The 20,480-nt window shown below is 44.5% G+C and overlaps 1 protein-coding gene across 4 annotated transcripts in view; it reads left to right on the forward strand.

Annotated features, from left to right (window-relative positions):
* Positions 1-9,319: 9,319 nt before the first annotated feature.
* The window catches only part of NEDD4L (neural precursor cell expressed, developmentally down-regulated 4-like, E3 ubiquitin protein ligase), a 366,704-nt gene continuing 355,543 nt past the window's right edge, over positions 9,320-20,480 (forward strand). For 3 of the 4 annotated variants that reach the window (XM_025364982.1, XM_025364987.1, XM_025364984.1), the window contains exon 1: positions 9,320-9,793. In XM_025364982.1, the coding sequence (XP_025220767.1) occupies positions 9,746-9,793 (48 nt within the window). In that variant the 5' untranslated portion in view covers positions 9,320-9,745. Of the gene's footprint in view, positions 9,794-11,481; positions 12,633-20,480 lie in introns of those variants that run through there. The other variant, XM_025364989.1, reaches the window with a different exon arrangement.

Below are 20,480 nucleotides of genomic sequence, written 5' to 3' on the forward strand. Positions count from 1 at the left end.
AAAGACTTAACTGCATTAAATCTCAAATGCATCATTAATAAAGAACATCACCTGAGTTTCCTCGGCTGGCATTGTGGTGGTCTAGCTGTACTGAAGGGTCTCCCTGTTATAAGCCAACCTAACTTTTTAAATGTGTTGCTAGGCTTGCAGTTCATAAGGGAATTCATCCCTTAAGGTCCCATATATTACTCAGCTTTGGCTGTGATAATGATGTACAGCAAAAGTCTCAAAATCTGAATGTTTACAACAGTAAGCATTTATTTCTAATTTGCATTGTATGTTGGCAGCTGTTAAGCTGAATAACCCTGCTCCAGGCTCCAGGCCAGGTTCAGGTCTGTTTCATGGTTCTCCTCATTGATACTTAAGGGGCAATGCTCATCTAGGATGTGATGTTCTCATGGTGGAGGGCAGGAGCACAAAAGAGGTCGCAGAATCTTGCAAACCTCTTATGATGTCTGTTTTGAACCGGCCACACTGCCATTTCTGCTAAGAGTCCATTGGCCAAAATAGGTGCAATATTACTGGGGCAGGGACATTTACTGGGGGTGAGGAAGTGAATATTTGCCAAATAGTAATACGGTCTATCACATTCCTCCAACCTGAAAAGAGTTAGCTAAAACCAAAGAATGATGCTGTAAGCAGCAAGTAAATGCTATTAATATATGAATATTGCAGTTGAAGGGAGACTACCCCTCTGGCTGGTGGCTGAACCTGAGACTTCTGCACTAAATTGAGACTCTCAAATGGGGCTACAGTGGTCCTAGAGTGGTAGGGTCCCCGCTTCTTAGCAGAAAGAAACACAAATCCACTTTGGATTCCCATAGACTAAGACTAACCAAATAAAATCTCAACCAAATGAATTCCCAATCAACACACATGGAACGAAGTTACTATGAGTAAGAGTCAGCGGAAACAATGGAAGACACACCCCAAGCTTTTAGATATGAGAATTAACAAAATAGAAAATAACTAGTTATGAAATGTTTAATGAAATAAAATTTGGAGACATAAGAAACTCAAGAATTGAGAGGCTGATTTGAAAAAGAATTAAATAAAACTTTTATTTATAATTCATCCATTAATTAAATTTTTTGAGACACTCAGGCTAGAGTGTAGTGGTGTGATCATAGCCCAGACAACCTCAAACTCCCGGGCTCAAGTGATCCTCCTGCCTCAGCCTTCTGAGTAGCTAGGACTATAGGCATGCACCACCACGTCCGGCTAAAAACCTTGAGATACAATTACCGAGTCTAATTGTTGTATTAAAAAAACTCAACTGATGGGCCAAACAGAACATTAGACTAAACTAAATAGTTATTTATCAAAGTAGACGAGAGGTTTGAAGAAATCACCCAGAGTGTAGCAGACAGGGAAACAGAATATGAAAAAGGTTAAGAGATACAGAGAATAGAATGAGAATGTCTAACATATAATTAATTGGAGCCCTGGAAGAACGGAATATAGACGATGGGGAAAACAGAATATATGAATAGATTAGTAGCTGAGCATTTTTCAGAAATCAGATTGAAATCCGAGATAGAAAAAACAAAAAGCACATTAGGTAGGATGGAGGAAAGGAAAGCCACATGTAGACAAATTATAGAAAGTTTAGAACGCTGAAAACAAAAAGCAGCTAAAGATAAGACAAATGACTTGAAAGGGACAATAATTAGACTAAGAGCTGACTATTCATCATCAACAATGGAAGGCACAAATCAGAGGAGGAGCATCTTCAGAGTGCTGAGAATGAAACAACATTATACCTGGGATAAGACTACCATTTTTTTCCTGAAGGGTTGTTCTGTCCCCCAGAACACGCCCCCGCCTCCGCCCCGCCAAAATAAGCTGATTATAAACCTGAGACTTCAGAGTGATAGGGTTTGGGTAAAACCAATCAAGGACACGAATCACATTAAGAACATTTATTTACATCCGGCCGTGTTCCACAACAGCTTTGAGTCTATTTCTAATATATAATTTCACCCTCTCTCATGGATGTGGATAGACATTTTCAGGTAAACAAAAACTGCAAGTTTATTACCAATGGATCTTTACTAAAGGAATTTAAAAGGATGTTCCTAGGAAGAAGGAAAATGATCCCAAAGAAACATCTAAGAAGCAACAAGGAATCCTTAGAAAAGAAACTGCAAACCATATTGGTAATGCTAGAAGAACTTGTATAATATAATAATAGCATCTAATTTGGTGGTTTTAAAAAAAAGACAGGAGCCAGGCATGGTGGCTCACACTCGTAATCCCAAAACTTTGGGAGGCCTAGGCAGGAGGATCGCTTGAAGCTAGGAGCTTGAGACCAGCCTGGGCAACATAGCAAGACCTTGTCTCTACAAAATATTTCTTAAAAATAAAGAAAAAACTAAAAAAAAAAAAAAAACAAAAAAAAAAACAAGGCAGAATAAAACTAGATCTTGATCAAAATAGTTTTTAAGCTTCATGTTCAGATAGAGGATTAAGATACGAACTTTTGGTTTGCTACATTAGGCATTGTTAAAACAAAACAAAACAAAACAAAAAGTCAGGCATATTAAATTTAACAGATTTTAATTGAGCAAAGAACAGTTTGAGAATCCAGCAACACTGTGCTTCCCTGGAACCAGAATAGATTCAGAGACCCTGAGGCTGCTGTGTGGCCAAAGACGGTTTATGGACAGAAAACAGGAAGTGACTTACAGAAAACAGAAGTGAGGTACAGAAATAGCTAGATTGGTAACTGCTCAGTGTTTGCCTTATTTGAGCACAATTTGAAGAGTTGGCCCCTTTGATTGGCCAAAAGTCAGTGATTGATACAAGAGTAAGTTACAGTCTGTTTACACCTCTAGTTAGGTTATAGTTCATTATGTATGAAGAAACCTTTAGGCTGTTAAACTGAAGTTAACAGCATGCATGTAAAATGTCAAGTGTAACCAGTAAAAGAACAGAAATGCAGTGATTAACATCCCAACCAAGAGGAGGAAATAAATGCAATAAGAAAACAAAGAATACTATCATTACTCAATCAGAAGACTAATTAAAAGGCATAAAAAAGTGCGTAGTAAAAATGTGAAAACAAAGCCAGGTATTTTAGAAATGATGATTTTTAAAAGGTAAATCACTATTAGTAATAAACTAATAAATGATATTTTATTAGTTTTAGAGCTCTAGAATAAATAGCACATAGGTATTCAAAACGTATTTCTTTTTTTTTTTTTTTTTTTTTTTGAGACAGAGTCTTGCTTTGTTGCCCAGGCTGGAGTGCAGTGGCATGATCTCGGCTCACTGCAAGCTCCACCTCCTGGGTTCACGTCATTCTCCTGCCTCAGCCTCCCGAGTAGCTGGGACTACAGGTGCCCACCACCACACCTGGCTAATTTTTTTTTGTATTTTTAGTAGAGATGGGGTTTCACCGTGTTAGCCAGGATGGTCTCGATCTCCTGACCTTGTGATCCGCCTGCCTCGGCCTCCCAAAGTGCTGGGATTACAGGCCAAAATGTATTTCTTAATAAGCTTGGCTATTGATATGATTTGGATGTTTGTCCCCTTCATATCTCTTCTTGAAATGTGACTTGCAATGTTGGAGGTGGGGCCTGGTGGGAGGTGACTGGATCATGAGGGTAGATCCCTCATGAACGGCTTAGCACCATCCCCTTGGTGATAAGTAAATTCTAGCTCAGTTAGTTCATGTGAGATCTGGTTATTTGAAAGTGTGTGGCACCTCCCCACCCACTCTTGCTCCTGCTCTCATCATGTGAAGTGCTAGCTGCTCATTGCCTTCCACCATGATTGTGAGTTTCCTGAGGCCTCCCCAGAAGCAAATGCCAGCACCATGCTTCCTGTACAGCCTACAGAACCATGAGCCCATTAAACCTCTTTTCTTTATAAATTACCCAGCCTCAGGTCTTTCTTTTCTTTCTTTCCTTTCTTCCTTTCTTTCTTTCCTTTCTTCCTTTCTTTCTTCCTTTCTTTCTCTTCCTTTCTTTCTCTTTCTTTCTTTTTTCAGGGTTTGGCTCCATTGCCCAGACTGGAGTGCAGTGGCACAATCTTGGCACACCTCAGCCTCAGCCTCCCAGGCTCAAGGGATCCTCCTGTCTCAGCTCCCTGAGTAGCTGAGACAGCCCCAAGCCACCAGGCCCAGCTAATTCTTGTATTTTTTGTTTTTAGAGACAAGGTCTCACTATGTTGCCCAATTGGTCTCGAACTCCTGGACTTGAGGGATCCACCCACCTCGGCCTCCCAAAGTATTGGGATTACAGGTGTGAGCCACTGTGCTTGGCCTCAGGTATTTCTTCATTAATAGCACTGTAAGAATGGCCTAATATAGCTATTTTTATACAAAAAGATGAGCTATTTACAAGTCATTCTTTGCTACCCACCTCTGTATTTGTCAAAAATTTGAAGCATAATATAGCTTTCTTACATACTCATAAATGGCTTAAATTTGTTACGTTTCTGTGCGTCAAGGAATGGTACTGAGTTCCAAGATGATACCAGTTTTTACAGGTTCGTGGCCATCTTCAAAGTGTCTGCTTAATAGGCCTTCTTTTTAAAGAAGACAAATCATCACTGAAAATTGAAGAGGAAAATCGAGTGTTATTTATATGAAACTTAAACATGTGACATTATTCTTCTTTGGGTACTGCCCAGATGTGATTATGATCTACGTAGTTTTGCTAAGACAACTCAATAATTTGTAAAGAGGCTTAGCATTAAAATGTTCTCTATTTGTGATTACCCATTGTACTTTAAAATTGTTCTTGCTAATTTTTCGTTTCTGATGATCCAAGTGAAGAGTATTTGCCAAACACCCACAGTATCAAATCTAAGATGCTAAAGGCAGCCTGCAAAGGGAACAAAGGAAAATGAATTCTAGAGGAGACTCTACAAGTTAAGGTTCTACATAATTGTTGGGTAGGTGCAAAATGGACTGGAGGAAACATTGCTTTTGATACACCTGCTGAATAGTTTCCTTTAAGGGTTGTCCTCCCTCACCCCCAAAGAAATTGGATTACTCATCTGAGACTTGAGAGTAGATGATGGTTAAACTGATTGATGATGCTAGTCACCTAAGTATGTTTGTTTACCTCACTCCCCAAAAGGTTTGAGTGTGTTTATAACCTGTAATTTCCTCTAAGTTGAAAAAAAAAAAAAAGAATGAGAAAACAGAGTGGTGGAAAATATATAAGGAAAACGAATATAGGCTGGACTCAGTAGCTCATACCTGTAATCCCAACACTTTGGGAGGCCAAGGCGGGAGAATTACTTGAAGCTAAGAATTCGAGACCAGCCTGGGCAAGGGAGACCCCATCTCTACAAAAAATAAAAAACCTTAGCCAAGTACAGTGGTGTGCTCCTGTAGTCCCAGCTACTTGGGAGGCTGAGGTGGGAGGATCATTTGAGTCCTGGAGTTTGAGGGTACAGTGAGCTGTGACCATGCCACTGATCTCCAGTCTGGACAACAGAGCAAGACCTTGTCTCTCGGGAAAAAGGAAAAGGAAAAGGAAAAGAAAAAGAAAAGACAAGGAAAAGAATAGTAATACAAATCTAGGCCAGGTGTCTCTAAACTTGGCCGTGGTGCATTAGGATCACCTGGGGAACTTTTTTTTTTTTTTTTTTTTGAGACGGAGTCTCGCTCTGTCACCCAGGCTGGAGTGCAGTGGCCGGATCTCAGCTCACTGCAAGCTCCGCCTCCCGGGTTTACGCCATTCTCCTGCCTCAGCCTCCCAAGTAACTGGGACTACAGGCGCCCGCCACCTCGCCCGGCTAGTTTTTTGTATTTTTTAGTAGAGACGGGGTTTCACCGTGTTCGCCAGGATGATCTCGATCTTCTGACCTCGTGATCCACCCGTCTCGGCCTCCCAAAGTGCTGGGATTACAGGCTTGAGCCACCGCGCCCGGCCACCTGGGGAACTTTTAAAGCTCCTGATGCCCACGTGGCACTCTGTACTAATTAAATCATAATGCTTAGGAGTGGGAGGCAGGAAGGAGTAGTAGTAAAATTTCCCAAATGTTTCTGTGTGTAGCAAAATTTGGAAACTACTGACCTAAGCTGACATTCTTAGCCTTAAATGCACATTAGCATCACCTGGGAGGCTGTTGAAACTACTGATGTCACAATCCATTAAATCATAGCCTCTGATGCTGGTTACTGGGCACTTAGTCTATTTGAAAGCTCCCCAGGTGATTGCAATGTACGTGCAGCGTAGCGAACCACAGCACTGGGGAAAAGTTGGTATATAGTTACAAAAGGGATTCATTTTTTTTTTAAATGGGTTCTTTCATGGCTTAAGACTATGAAACTGGTTCAGAGCTTCCTGGTGGCCAAAGTAGATAGAAAAACACGGTCAGTTTTAATAATCTTGGTCATCTGCCATGCAAAAGCTTACCAGTTTCTTGAAAGCAAAAGAGCTTTTCTTCATAGATCTGAAATAAATGTCTAGTTTATTAGTCTTCTTACAGAGGATGTTGATGTAATGGATCACGATTTTATAAACACCCCACAATAAGTGACATATGGCAAGCTTCATATTATAGTTCCTAATAACCATCCCTCAGGGAAAGACAAGGACATGACCCCGAGTGCAGGGTTATAGGCTGTTGTGGTGGGTGTGTGGGAGTAGATGATAAAGGACAGGAAGATAAACTGCCACACCCCTCTACAGTTTCAAGATAACATAGCCTTACCCAAAGGCGAAGCCTGGAATTGTGTACCTTCAGGATGTGGAAGCAGTGTCCTGTGTAATTAGAAATTATAATTTTCTCAGCACATTTTAAGAATTGATTATTTATTTATGTATGTATTTATTTAGAGACACAGGGTCTTGCTCTGTCACGCAGGCTGGAGTGCAATGGCAGGATCATAGCTCACTGTAACCTTGAACTTCTGGGCTCAAGTGATCCTCTAGTCTCAGCCTCCTGAGTAGCTAGGACTATGGGCCCATGCCACCACACCTGGCTAATTTTTAAATTTTTTTAATTTATTTTTTGTAGAGACAGGGGTCTCACTATATTGCCCAGGCTGGTCTCAAACTCCTGGCCTCAAATGATCCTCCTGCCTCTGCCTCCCAAAATGCTAGCATTATTATTCAATTACTTTTCTTCCTTTATAATATAAACTGTACACATTTTACAAAGGCTTGGCTAGTGATGGTAGGTAGCACTGACTCCTATCCATGAGGGTCACAGGCTAGGGAAGGGCATCTGAGAATGTGTGTGTGTGTGTGTGTGTGTGTGTGTGTGTGTGAGAGAGAGAGAGAGAGAGAGAGAGAGAGCACGTGTACCTTTTGTTTATCAAAATACTTTAGGGTTTTTTTTTGTTTTTTGTTTTTTTGAGACGGAGTCCGGCTCTGTTGCCCAGGCTGGAGTGAGGTGACGCCATCTCGGCTCACTGCAAGCTCCGCCTCCTGGGTTCACGCCATTCTCCTGCCTCAGCCTCCCGAGTAGCTGGGACTACCGGCGCCCGCCACCACACCCGGCTAAATTTTTTGTCTTTTTTAGTAGAGACGGGGTTTCACCGTGTTAGCCAGGATGGTCTCGATCTCCTGACCTCGTGATCCACCCGCCTCGGCCTCCCAAAGAGCTGGCATTACAGGCGTGAGCCACCACGCCTGGCCGTTTTTTTTTTTTTTTGTTTTGATACAGAGTCTTACTCTGTGGTCCAGGCTGGAGTGCAGTGGCGCAATCTCGGCTCACTGCAACCTCTCCGCCTCCCAGGTTCAAGGGATTCTCATGCCTCAGCCTCCCCGAATAGCTGGGATTACAGGCGCCCGCCACCACGCCCGGCTAATTTTTGTATTTTTAGTAGAGATGGAGTTTCACCATATTGGCCAGGCTGGTCTCGAACTCCCGATCTTGTGATCTGCCCTCCTAAACCTCCCAAAGTGCTGGGATTACAGATTTGAGCCACGGCGCCCGGCCTGAAGACTGCAGGTTTGAAAGGGCTGAAAAACCTCAGTACTGAAATAATGGACAGAAATCTGACTTTTAAATAGTCCTCCATAAATAGTTTTCATTCGGGGTTTTGCGGCCTGTAAGTACTGTGGACTTCATGGCACAAGACTTCTAGAGAAGGCTTCTGAGTAGAGTGTTGACTCCATGGGGCTTAGTCTTCAAAGGAAACCCATTCTGCGGCACAGGTTTTAAGCCAGTCATGTTGCAGGGAGGCAAAGGAGAGCTTAAGGTAGGATGGGTGTGCTCTTTTGAAAACCAACTAGCAGGCAAACAGCAGATATTTAGTTATGTAGCTGGCAACGAGGAAGATGATTCTTTCAGGTCACGCGAGTTCTCTCTTAACTTCCTTGAATGAAAATCCTAAATGCATCCTGGTAATACCCAAGTAGGCACTTTGATGTTTCCTTTTCAAAGGCAAATGGAATGTTCTGCGTCTATTTCTTTTTGAACTCACAACTGCACTTAACATCTAAATTTAAGGAAAGGCTTCCTGAAAAAGTAGACTGACGAATTTCTTTCACTTATTTAAAGTAGTTTCTTGCAGTCCTATAAATCGGAAGGATTAAATGAACTGCTTGCTAGAGAAACAGTAGCTGGGACGTGGGAAGAATCCTACGGTGGCTAATAAGACGTCTCGATCGTTTGCGTATGCAAAGGATAACCTTAAGCTTGAGTTTGATATTTCACGTTGCGGCTCAAAAATGAACTGCCTTTTATTCAAAGAACCATGCTGTATGTTTTCGTGTGGGTGGGTGTGTACTCGGGGCGGGCGCTATGTTGGTTTTGTTCCCTACAAGGTTGACACAAGCAATGGCGACTCGCGGCCACACTGGGGCAGCCTCTCCTCGGCTGGCGGCCGGGCCGGGCGGCTCGCTCCCGGGAGCTGACAATGTAGCCAAGTCCTGCTCGCGGGGGCTGCAAAGAATTTAAAGGGGTCTAGAAACATCCATCTTTTCCCCTTTTCACAGTTAACAGCGAGCTCAGGGCTCTTGGTAAAAAGACCACCGGGAGGAAGAAACGCTCAGGGCGTTTTTGTTATTGTTCGCAAAAGCCTCTATCGCCCCCAAACGTCCAGCGCGCCCCCTCCCCTAAGCGGAGGGAACCTGGGAGGGGAGGGAGGGTCGGCGGCGCCGGCCAAGCGCGCCCGTACACGCCCCTGCGGACCCGCCTAGCGGCGGGGTGACCCCCACCGCGCCGCGCTGGAGGCCCCGGGCCGGGGTGGGCGTGGGGCTGAACTCCGCTACCCCCGCAGCCCGCGGCCCTCTCCCCAGCCTGGCTTGTGATTGGCTTGGGGGGCGCGTGCGCCCGCCCCGACGAGCGGGGAGGGTCCCCTCGCGGCGCCGGTGGGAGGAGGCGGAGGAGGGGGCGGAGAGAGCGGGGGCCGGGACGGCGCTAGCGAGGAGGCGGGCGAGCCGGGTCCCCGGGAGCGCGAGGAGGCTCGGAGAGGGGCGGAGAGCGGTGGGGCGGGAGGGAGGCGCGGGCCGCAGGGAGGGAAAGCCCGGCGGGCTCTGCGCCGCCGCCGCGCGCAGGGAGAGGCGCCTGGGCTGCCGCTGGGTGCTCGGCGCGCTCTCGGGAGCCGCCGGCCCGCTGGTCCCGCAGCCTTCCGGGAGGAAGCGGCGCCGGCAGCGGCCGGGGCGCGCGCTCGGGCACCCTCACCTGCCGGCGCCCGGCCGGTTCCCCGGCAGGGCGTGCGCAGGGCAGGGTGCGGGACCCGGGGGACCTGCAGGCAGAGGGGAGACCCGGCCGCCCGCGCCGCAGCACAGCCGCCGGGAGCGCCTCGGACCCCGCGCGGGTCGCCGGCTCCATGGCGACCGGGCTCGGGGAGCCGGTCTATGGACTTTCCGAAGACGAGGTGAGTGGCACCCCCTTCCTGCCCGGGACTCCCCAGGGAGTTCCTGTCCCGCGCCGGCAGGGGGAGGGGAAAGGGGCCGCCCCCGGGGTGCTCGTACCCGGCGTCTGCAGGAGCCCCAAAGCGGGAGGGCCCCGGAGCGGGATCGAGGGGAGCTTGGGTCCTTCCGCATCCCCCATCCTCCGCAAGCCGAGCGCATTGTTTGTAAATAAAGCGGCGCGACGCCCTTGGAGCTGGGGGTTCACTCCGCCGCTCCTCGCTTTTGGGAGGGGAGGGAGGGGGCACGCGCGCCTCTCTTCCCCCTTCGTCTCTTCCCCCTTCCTCTCCAAACAGCGTCTCCTGGGGCTGTTGGGCAACTTTCCGCCTCTCGCCCCTGCAGCCCGGGAGTCCATGATGCATGTCACGTCTGGGTCGCGCGGCTGGAGACCCGGGGCTGCGGAGGAGCCGGATCATTTCCCCCTGGAACTTTCTGTCTCATGATTGTGTGGATCAGCAGGCGCTCAGAAGCCTGTGCGTGCTTATCCCGCCGGGAATGGGGGACACGCTGCGCGTGTCCCTCCCCTCGTTTTGCAAAGTCTACGGCTAGGATTGTGGATTTCGGAGCCTCGGTGGGGGAGGTGTTCAAGGCTGGTGGCAGGTGCTCCTGGAAACTTGGGGAGGAAGCTTGCAGCCCTGCCATTTTTTTCCTCCCGAGGATTCAAAGCCCGGCACCTCCGGGGTGGGTGGGGAGAGGAAAGCTCAATTGATCTCTTTTATTAATAAAGCGAATGAATAAGCCACGCCTTCCAGGCGGTCGGTTTCACTGGAAAGGGCTTTGTTTTTACCTTCACTCTCTCTTCCGTGCCTCCCACTCCCCCCTTTTGAAACAGTCCTTCTAAATCACTGCCTAGTCCTCTTTCGACCAGCCACCCTCGGCCCTTACTGGTATGTTGCTCTGCCAAAAAGGGAGGTGGGACCCTTGTCGCGGGCGCGGCGTGACAGGCAGGCTGGATGGAGCAGGTAGGAGTGGTTTGCCATCTGGCGGGGTGCGCGCTCAGGTCTGGCTACCCTTTCGAGAGGTGAATTTACAACCCAAGAAGCATTACTCAGCAGGGAGGTATTTCCTATCCTGGTTGTGCATTTCATGAAAAGTTGATGCCTGGAAATTCAGGCTTTCTCGATTTCTCTTTCTTTCCCTCCCTCCTTTCTTTTCGGAGGTTCTCTCTTTCTCTCCTGATGGGGGTGGGGTTGGAAGAAAGGCTATTATCTGAGACAGGCTCGCGTTATGGCTCCGCTCTCTGCAGCTCTCCTACTCTGGCATAGTGTGTGTGTGCCTGTGTGCTACATAAGTGTGGAATGAAAGGTATTTTGGGGTGGGAAGGGTGTTTGGGGTATGAATTGTTTTCTTAGCGGTGCTAGGCAAAGCTTGATGTATTTATTTGATCAAAGAATGATCACAGTGCAAATAATGTGTGATTTGTGTGTGTGATTACTTTGCCTCGCTGTGCTTTTGTAAAATAATTTCCCGTTTTGTGTAACTACCTGGGGATAGGTGAAAAGTAGCATTGTTTCATTGACCCCGGGGGATTCTCCTCTCTCCCTCCTGGCTTCTCTCTTTGAGGAGCTTTCGCTTGCATCCTTTACTTCTCCATTTAATTAGTGGCAGTAGAGGGCAGGCCCTGAGCTCTTAGAGTTGCAGAGACACGGACATTCCTAAACAAAGGGGCTACTTGGGTTGACGTATTGCGGGGGCCGGGGGTGGGGAGGTGGGGGTGAGGACAGCTGCATTTCATCCTAGGTTCTTTTAAAAAAATGTTTTAATAACATGATTATTTGTAAAAACTCCCCGAAAAAAGGATTTTAAGAGTGTTTTGAGAAGTGCAACTGGATAAATAAAACACGTTAATGTCACTGTTGTTTATGCTTTATTTACATTGGCAGTGAGTGTCAGAATCTACCTAGAGCACATCTTGCCACTTTTGTCTACAGGAGTCACTACTAATCATCATAACTGGTGTCTAGTGTGAAAGTGAAGCTTGGAATGTAAACAGAGTCCGAGTGTGTGTTGGCATGTGACTGGGTTCACTCCTGCATGTTGCTAGAAGGGAATTTGGGGCTGTATAGGAAATAGCAAGAGGTGATGAAGACACCTTTTATTATCTATTGCCATGTCGCTGGTAATATTTAGTGGCACACACATTGTATTACACAAGATGAGTCTCATCTGTCTTCCTTTTTCAACTTTCTCCTACCAGTGAAAAAATAAGCGAGGGCAGTTTTGATGACTTCACATTTCAGTGGCATTTGTTTTTCATGGGCGGTTTCATGCTGTCAGGTTGCCCTTCAGAGAATCAGGGAATGCCTTCGTAGAATATTAACGACAAATTGTTGAATTTGCACAGCTTGTTTTGTGTCCCTGAATTAGTATGTGTAAGAAAAACCAATGGAAGGTTTTAGCAGGCTCTGAAAGTAGAATGCCCGCTGAAGCAAACGGCAGGGTGGTTCTTCCAAGGCGTATTAAGCATGGGTGCACTTCAGTTCGTAGGCCTGGTGTGCTGCAGAATATCCCATATGAAGAGATTTTGACCACTATTTAGACGAGTGACCTCATAAACCTTTTAGCAAAGTAGACACTCATACCTACCACATTTCTTCAAAGTAGATTTGTATTTTGATTTGAGATTGATGAAAAGCATGATATGTTTGGAGTGCACCTAGTTATGTCCCAGCTCATAAAGACTGTTGAGCTCTCTGCACTGCTGTTGATGAAGCATTGCATGAACCCAGAAAATGGGGATGCCAAAGCAGAGGCTTTGGTGCTGTTCCTTGCATCATCGGCAGATGTCTGTCCACTTTGTAGAAGGTAAGGGGTTGAGATGTGGGCTGTGTTTGTGTGAATGTATGTGCTATTTAATTTTTGCGGTGTGTTTCAGGCGGAGGTTTCTCTGGTGAGTTATAATTCATATTTATCCTGATTTAAATCATGTCATTTTAGGTAGCCAGATTTAAAACCGTCAGATGAAGTACTTTTGGTGTTGGAGGGATTAGCAGTTTACAAAACTTCTGATCCATGGCCCAAAATCACATTTGGTTTGGAATCAGAACACTTTTGACTAGTTTCTGCATCTGGCTTGAGACCTTGGTGGATTTTGGTTTTGTTTTATTTATTTATTTTTGTCACTCTGTAGTGCATTTTGGCATAGTTTACTTATGAATGTTACTGCTAACTTTCTGAAATCTTTAATCCATTTTAGAAAGGGATAATTTATTGAAAAGATTTTTCTACTGATCAAAATACTGGGATTGAATGGCAGCTTCTTATCACATTAGATATGACATTAAGTAATTTCATTAGTAGTTAAAATGAAGCAAATGGCATACAAATGAAGGCCAGGCTGACATAGGATAAATGACACCTTCTCTCCTTATCCTATACAAACCCGATAGTTGGCTACTTTTGAATGCCTCTTCTATACCAATGGTAAAAATCTGGCTTAATTGAGGCCACATTCTAGCCTAGTCACAATCAGCTTGCATTATGTCCTTTGAGATGTGGCAGATCTGCTTATAGGTGCCAGTCACCACAGCTCCCTGCTGGCTAGCTGGCTTAGGGGTCTTTCTACTCATTTGCATATAATTATCTACTTCATAATCAACCTTTGAGGTTAACTTTTGGCATGGATACCATATGTTTTTCACTTTAAGATACTGTCACTTTTAAGATGCGCCATGAGAGCAAAGTGCTGAGCCTTGTGCACATACTGTGTCACTTAATTCTCATGAGAACTGTATGAGCTGGACTGTGATTTACAGATGAGGAATGAAAGCTCGAAGAGGTTACGTGACCTGGATAAGGACACAAAACAAATAAGTTATGGAGCCAGGTATTTTGAATAGAAAGGCCTAGTTTTTAACATGCTGAATAATCCTCCCTTTCTGCCAAATGCCTGGAAAGGTCTTAATATCTAGATTATTCAAGATAATGTAAGAGAAATAAACACCACTGGTTGCAAACTGATGGCTACTGGACCAGATTTGACCAGGAGCCGTGCTTAATGTGGTCTCCAGAGTGTTTTAAAGCTTGGAAATTTCATGAAAATGGTAAAAATCTGGCTTAATTGGGGCCACATTCTAACCTAGTTACAGTCAGTGGCTTGCATTATGTTCTTTGAGATGTGGCAGCTAGTTGTGCTGTGGTTGCAGTCACCACTACTTTCTGTTGTCTTAGGGGGTCTTTCGACTCATTTACATATAATTATCCACTTCATAACAAACCTTTAAGGCTAACCTTTGGCGTGGATACCATATTTCTTTCACTTTAAGATGCTGTCACTTTTAAGATAATGCCACTATTTCATGTACCACTAAGAGAAAAAATTGCTGTCAAGTTACGACATACTGTTCATCTTATGAAGCATCCTTATTTCAGAGAAGTTGAAATATGAAAACAAGGATATTTTAGAATTGATGAATTACAGTGACTAGAAACCTGGGAAAACTCCAAGCCATCAGTTTCAATAGCTCCAATCATTCAATACTTTGAAGTCAACGAGTAGTCAGATTTCTGCTTTTCTGTGTTTGAGAAAACTGCTAGGAAAAGAGAAGTGCTCTTAAATAGGCATTAGCAAAGAAGGAACTGGGGTCCTAGATGATAGCCAACTGGATAGCCATCTGTAAGTGATTAAGAATAGTTGTTAGTTTTAAAAAGGGGGCCTGTGTGTATTTTCAAGAGATGACTTGGGAAACCCTATGTGCCATCTTTGCAGCTGTGCAAAACGGTGAGGACAAGATTGCTTTCAGAAATTGTGGTTTAGATTTTGCTTGGATCTCAAGGTGAATGCTGACAGGCTGTTTTCTGAAGAGAGAGAAGGCTTGCCCAGTCATGCCAAGTCCAAGGCCTGTGTCGGGTCTAGATGCTGGATGGTAGACTGTATACCCAGGACATATAGGTAATGTTTGAGAAACAAATCTTAAAAGGGCCTAGTTTTCATGGTGACATTTAAAATCAGTTTTTAAAATTCTTGAATATAACGTGTTGTTTTAAAATTTGATTCTAGGGACCGGGTGCAGTGTTCACTCCTGTAATCCTAGCATTTTGGGAGACCGAGGCAGGTGAATCACTTTAGCTCGGGAGTTTGAGGCCAGGCTGGGCAACATGGTGAAACCCCACCTCTACAAAAAATAGAAAAGTTAGCTAAACATGGCAGCATGTGCATGTGGTCCCAGCTACTTGAGAGGCTGAGGTGGGAGGATCACTTAAACCTGGAGGCAGAGGTTGCAGTGAGCCAAGATCATGCCACTGCACTCTAACCTGGGCAACAGAGTGAGACCCTGTTTCAAAAAAAAAAAAAAACTACTGAATATAATTTATTTTCTTCACAGATGTAGTGTCTGTGGAATTTGTAGACATTGACATTTTAATTTTCATTATATTTAGTTTTATTAAATCAGAATGTTATGATTGTTTATTTCATTATTGAACATCAGTTTCCTTAATTTAAGGAATAAAAATAATTTTGCTTAGGCCAGACATAGTGGCTTACATCTGTAATCCTAGCATGTTGAAGGCCAAGGCTGGTGGATCACTTGAGGTCAGGAGTTTGAGACCAGCCTGGCCAACATGGTGAAACCCTGTCTCTACAAAAACAAAAAAAGAAAAGAAAAGAAAAGAAATTAGCTGAGCGTGGTGGTGGACACCTGTAATCCCAGCTACTCTGCAGGCTGAGGCAGGAAAATAGCTTGAACCCTGGAAGCAGAGATTATAGTGAGCCGAGATCGCACACCATTGCACTCCAGACTGGGTGACAGAGTGAGACTCTGTCGCAATAATAATAGTCCGGGGCAGTGGCTCATGCCTGTAATCCCAACACTTTGGGAGGCCGAGGCTGGAGGATCACCTGAGGTCAGGAGTTTGAGACCAGCCTGGCCAACATGGTGAAACTCTGTCTTTACTAAAAATACAAAAATTAGCTGGGCATGTTGGGAGGCAACTGTAATCCCAGTTACTCAGAAGGCTGAGGCAGGAGAATTGCCGGGAGGCAGAGAAGTTCAGGCCATTGCACTCCGGCCTGGGCAACAAGAGCGAAACTCAAAAAAAAGAATAGTAAGAATTTTGCTCCAAGGGTGAGGACGGTGACAAATGGTGATCCTCAGATGACTGCAGTTTATTTGCCATTACAGAATGCAATTCAAATGAAAACCATTGCACAGTATTCAGGTGTTTCTTCAGTGCAGTGTGTGTCCACATCACCGGGAAGCTTACTTGGGAAAGCTTGTTTTGGGATTCTGGGGTACCTCAACATATCTGGTATATTTTCCCCAGAAAAATGAGTAATCTTCGGGGGCTGAAGTGGACAGATTGCTTGATGCCCAGGAGTTTAAGACCAGCCTGGGCAACGTGGTGAAACCCCGCCTCTACAAAAAATACAAAAACTTAGCTGGGTATGGTGGCATGCACCTGTGGTCGCGGCTGCTGGGGAGGCTGAGGTGGGAGGATGGCTTGAACCTGGGAGGTTGAGGCTGCAGTGAGCCATGATCATGCCACTGCACTCCAGTCTGGGTGACAGAGCAAGACACTGTCTCAGAAAACAAAGGCAAACAAGCCAAGATCACCCCAAAGAAGAATTCCCAACATACTAAAAGTCATTGAGTTTTGTACCCTTTAAATGGATGAATTGTGTTGTATGTGAATTACATCTCAATAAAACTGTTTAAAAATATTAAGAATGATTGACCAGCACCTTTGGGAGGCCGAGGCAGGCAGATCACGAGGTCAGGAGATCGAGACCATCCTGGCTAACATGGTGAAACCCTGTCTCTACTAAAAATACAAAAAATTAACCGGGTGTGGTGGCGGGCACCTGTAGTCCCAGCTACTCTGGAGGCTGAGGCAGGAGAATGGGGTGAACCCGGGAGGTGGAGCTTGCAGTGAGCTAAGATTGCACCACTGCACTCCAGCCTGGGCGACAGAGCGAGACTCCATATCAAAAATAAATAAATAAATAAATAAAAGAATGATTGAGTGTGACATTATTGCAGCAGTACCTTGGAGTTTCTGCTAAATTACTTTTGCACTCATTTCAAAAGGAAGCAACTGTGCTCATTGCTAATTTAATCACCTGTCTGCTTGTGCAGTGTTTAAAATGGCATCATGAAAACATGGCAGTGTGTGATAGATTAACAGCCAATTAAATTTTTTATTTTAAGTTACAAGATCTGTATTAAACAGATTTTATTGTTGCCCTTAAATTTCCAGTCTTAGATGAGTAGCAGCAGTGAAAAAAAGAGATCCTAACTTAAGAGTTTTCAAGCTTTTTGATGTTGCTGGTATTTGAATAAGTGGCTCTGTCTTACTGAAATATTTGTTAACTGGCGATAAAGCAAACTATGTGTTGATCTTTTGGTAGTCCATGCTAAGGAGGATTAGAATAATATATAAATAATATAATGGTGACAATAAGTATTAGGGCAGGAGGATTAAAGAAGGGTGGGAGAAGTATGACAAAATGTTACTTTCTGTTTTTACATTGTTTCTCTTCCAGGTCACAATATAAACAAATGTATTTCATTTTCAGACTATAGGTGGCAATGTTTGTACTGTTCACTGTTTAATGTTACTGTTGGCTTGGGTGTTGCTTGTTGCTGGAATATGGAAATGAGAGCATAATTTAGAGTTGAGAATAAAGAAACTAGATTTAGAAAACTAGAAACTAGATTTAGATTTAGTAGAGACTTCCTAAATAGTCCTAGTTCTGCTGTGTGGACCCTTCCATAACTTTCTGTTACTGACTCTGAGAAGGAGCTGATAATTATGACAACTACTGATGTTTGATTAGCAGAGACATTCTTGATTCCTGATGCAAAATTGTGGCTGAAGTTTTAGCAGGACGTTTGGTGGTCGGTGGTATAAAGATCTGGGCCTCTTATTTCATGAGTAGTAGAATCTCACTGTGATTGTAATACTTCGTTTTGAACCCGAGTGGTGATTATTGTAATGCCTTTAGGTGAGAAAAGCCTTATTATGTAAGTGTATCTGGGGTAACTAGCTTCAATTTGACACCCCAGTCGACTTTTTGTCCCTGACTTCAGTCCTGTATTGATTCAAAACTCACCAAGTTAAATGGCAAGGCTCTCAGATTCCCTTGCTGTCATCACATTCAGTGTTTGGTGACTTCTTGGCAGGCAGACATCTACCAAGAGATTTTGTATTCTTTTTATACCTCCTATTCACCAAAAGAAAAGGGCCATTCAAAAGTGAGTTTTTCTTTTTTTTTTTTTTAAAGTTTAAAAAGCTGTGATGTGGCCGCCTATGGTGGCTCATGCCTGTAATCCTATCTGTTTGGGAGGCCAGGGCAGGCAGATCACTTGAGGCCGGGAGTTCAAGACCAGCCTGACCAACGTGGCAAAACCCCATTTCTACTAAAAATACAAAAATTAGCCGGGCGTGGTGGCATGTCCCTATAATCCCAGCTACTTGGGAGGCTGAGGCAGGAGAATCACTTGAACCTGGGAAATGGAGGTTGTGGTGAGCCAAGATTGTGCCTCTGCACTCCAGCCTGGGTGACAGTGAAACTGTCTCAAAAAAAAAAAAAAAAAAAAAAAAAAAAAGCTGTGATGTGAAATCTATCCTGTGAAGGTGGAACTTGGAAGGGCTTGTAAGGATAGTGGTCCCATGAAGAGCATGAACAAACCGAGGGAACTGTCCTTTTGCTGGTTTGGGTGACGTCCCATTACCTGTCACTTTGTTTGGGCTGCAGTGGACCAGTGATTTCCCAGGCACATTGAAGTGACATGTAGATGGCTTATTTAAGTGGCTCCGGCATGTTTCCACCTCCTGTCTACCAGGCAGAGACCGTGTGCCCTGTCTTGAGGGGACCCAGTGGTGTGGTGACGAGGGCCTGATTTGCATCTCCACCCCCTGGACTTGCCTGTGTTAACAATTTTTTTTTTTTTTTTTTTTGAGATGAAGTCTCACTGTGTCGCCCAGGCTGGAGTGCAGTGGCGTGATCTTGGCTCACTGCAAGCTCTGCCCCCCGGGTTCATGCCATTCTCCTGCCTTAGCCTCCTGAGTAGCTGGGACGACAGGCGCCCACCACCACGCCCGGCTAATTTTTTTGTATTTTTAGTAGAGACAGGGTTTCACCGTGTTAGGCAGGGTGGTCTTGAACTCCTGACCATGTGATCCGCTTGCCTCGGCCTCCCAAAGTGCTGGGATTACAGGTGTGAGCCACTGCGCCCAGCCAACAATTTTTACATTCTAATTAATTTCTAGTTTCCACCCTGAATCAAGGCTTAGCTCTTGGTCTCCTTGGCTGCAATTTTGGATCATGTCTTATAATGTATATTTCAAAGCATGTAGTAAAGCTGGAATTCCCATTGTGGGTAAATGCTGAGATTGTTGTAACAGTGAGAAGTGCACTTGGGAACCATGACCAGTGCTTCTCTAGCTGACCGGAGGTCACACTGAGTTGCCTCTGTTGAACTTCTGTTATGAATGAATGTTGGAAAATGCAAAGCTAATCATTTTTTTTTAACCTGATCTCTGTGATGTTAAGTTTTAGATTTATGTTTTGGCAAGTGAGTGTTGAATGTCACTAATGTGAGGAAGCCTGTGAGGGCAGACTTTGGGTCAGAGGTAATATAGGAGATGAAGACCCTATCAATTTTTCTTGTTTAATTGAAGATGTTTGTGTTGAATGGGTTAGTTTTATTTACATGTGTAAGTTCTTTTTTTCTTAATGCTAGAAGTTACTTTGGTTTTTCAGAAAATGCAAGTAATCCTAATCTATTTAGAGAATTACTTTGCTTAGTAAGCACTCAGTACTGTTTAGTAATGGGGAAACGTGTGTTTGTGTCCCACAGCGTGACAGGCTCCACAAACTTACTTACGAATCTCCTGACTACCCCGAGAACCTGAAGAATGGGACTTTGTGGAGAATCTTCTGCTTTCTTTGCTAGTCTCTATTTTTCCTTCTCAGTTATTAAGTGAGTTGTCTTTGGGTGTCCTCATCATGCTGACTTCATCTTGCCCAGTTTGTTTTGGGTAGAGGAAGGAGTGCAAGGTTTCAAGAAAAAGCAAAGCCTGTATAACACGGTGAGACCCCATCTGTACTAAAAATAACCAGAATTATCTGGATATGGTGGCACATGCCTGTGGTCCCAGCTACTTGAGAGGTCCAGGTGGAAAGATCATTTGAGCACAGGAGTTCAAGGCTGCGATGAGTAATGATTGCACCACCGCACTCCAGTCTGGGCAACAGAAGGAGACATCATTTCAAAGACAATCAGTTCACTTCCTATTATTCTTCTTGCTCTTATTCCTTTTGTGCTTTGTGCATTGTGTGTGACAATTGGATGCAGCCATAACTATTGTCAGTAACTTGGTTTTTAAGTTTCAAACTGTCTGTATTTCCTCCCCACTTGTTAATTCCATAAGATAAATGAATGTGGCTTTTGGATTGAGCTACATCTACAGGGAGCTGAAATTCTCCTGTTGACTTTGAATTCTAGAGTATGCTTATGCTGATTCTTGAGAAATTGGCATGTGCCGTGCCTTTGGAATCAATACCTTAATTTTCAGTGAATATTATTTGTGTTATTACTAGAGAGAGCACTTTAAGCCAGGAGTAAGAGCTTTTCCTCCTTTCGAGAAGTGAGGTACAGAAGAGTATACTGCAGCTGTGGGAGTGATGAGTGGGGTGGGGCAGTGTTG

Source organism: Theropithecus gelada, chromosome 18 (genome assembly GCF_003255815.1).
Source record: "Theropithecus gelada isolate Dixy chromosome 18, Tgel_1.0, whole genome shotgun sequence".
NCBI classification, from domain to species: Eukaryota; Metazoa; Chordata; class Mammalia; order Primates; family Cercopithecidae; genus Theropithecus; species Theropithecus gelada.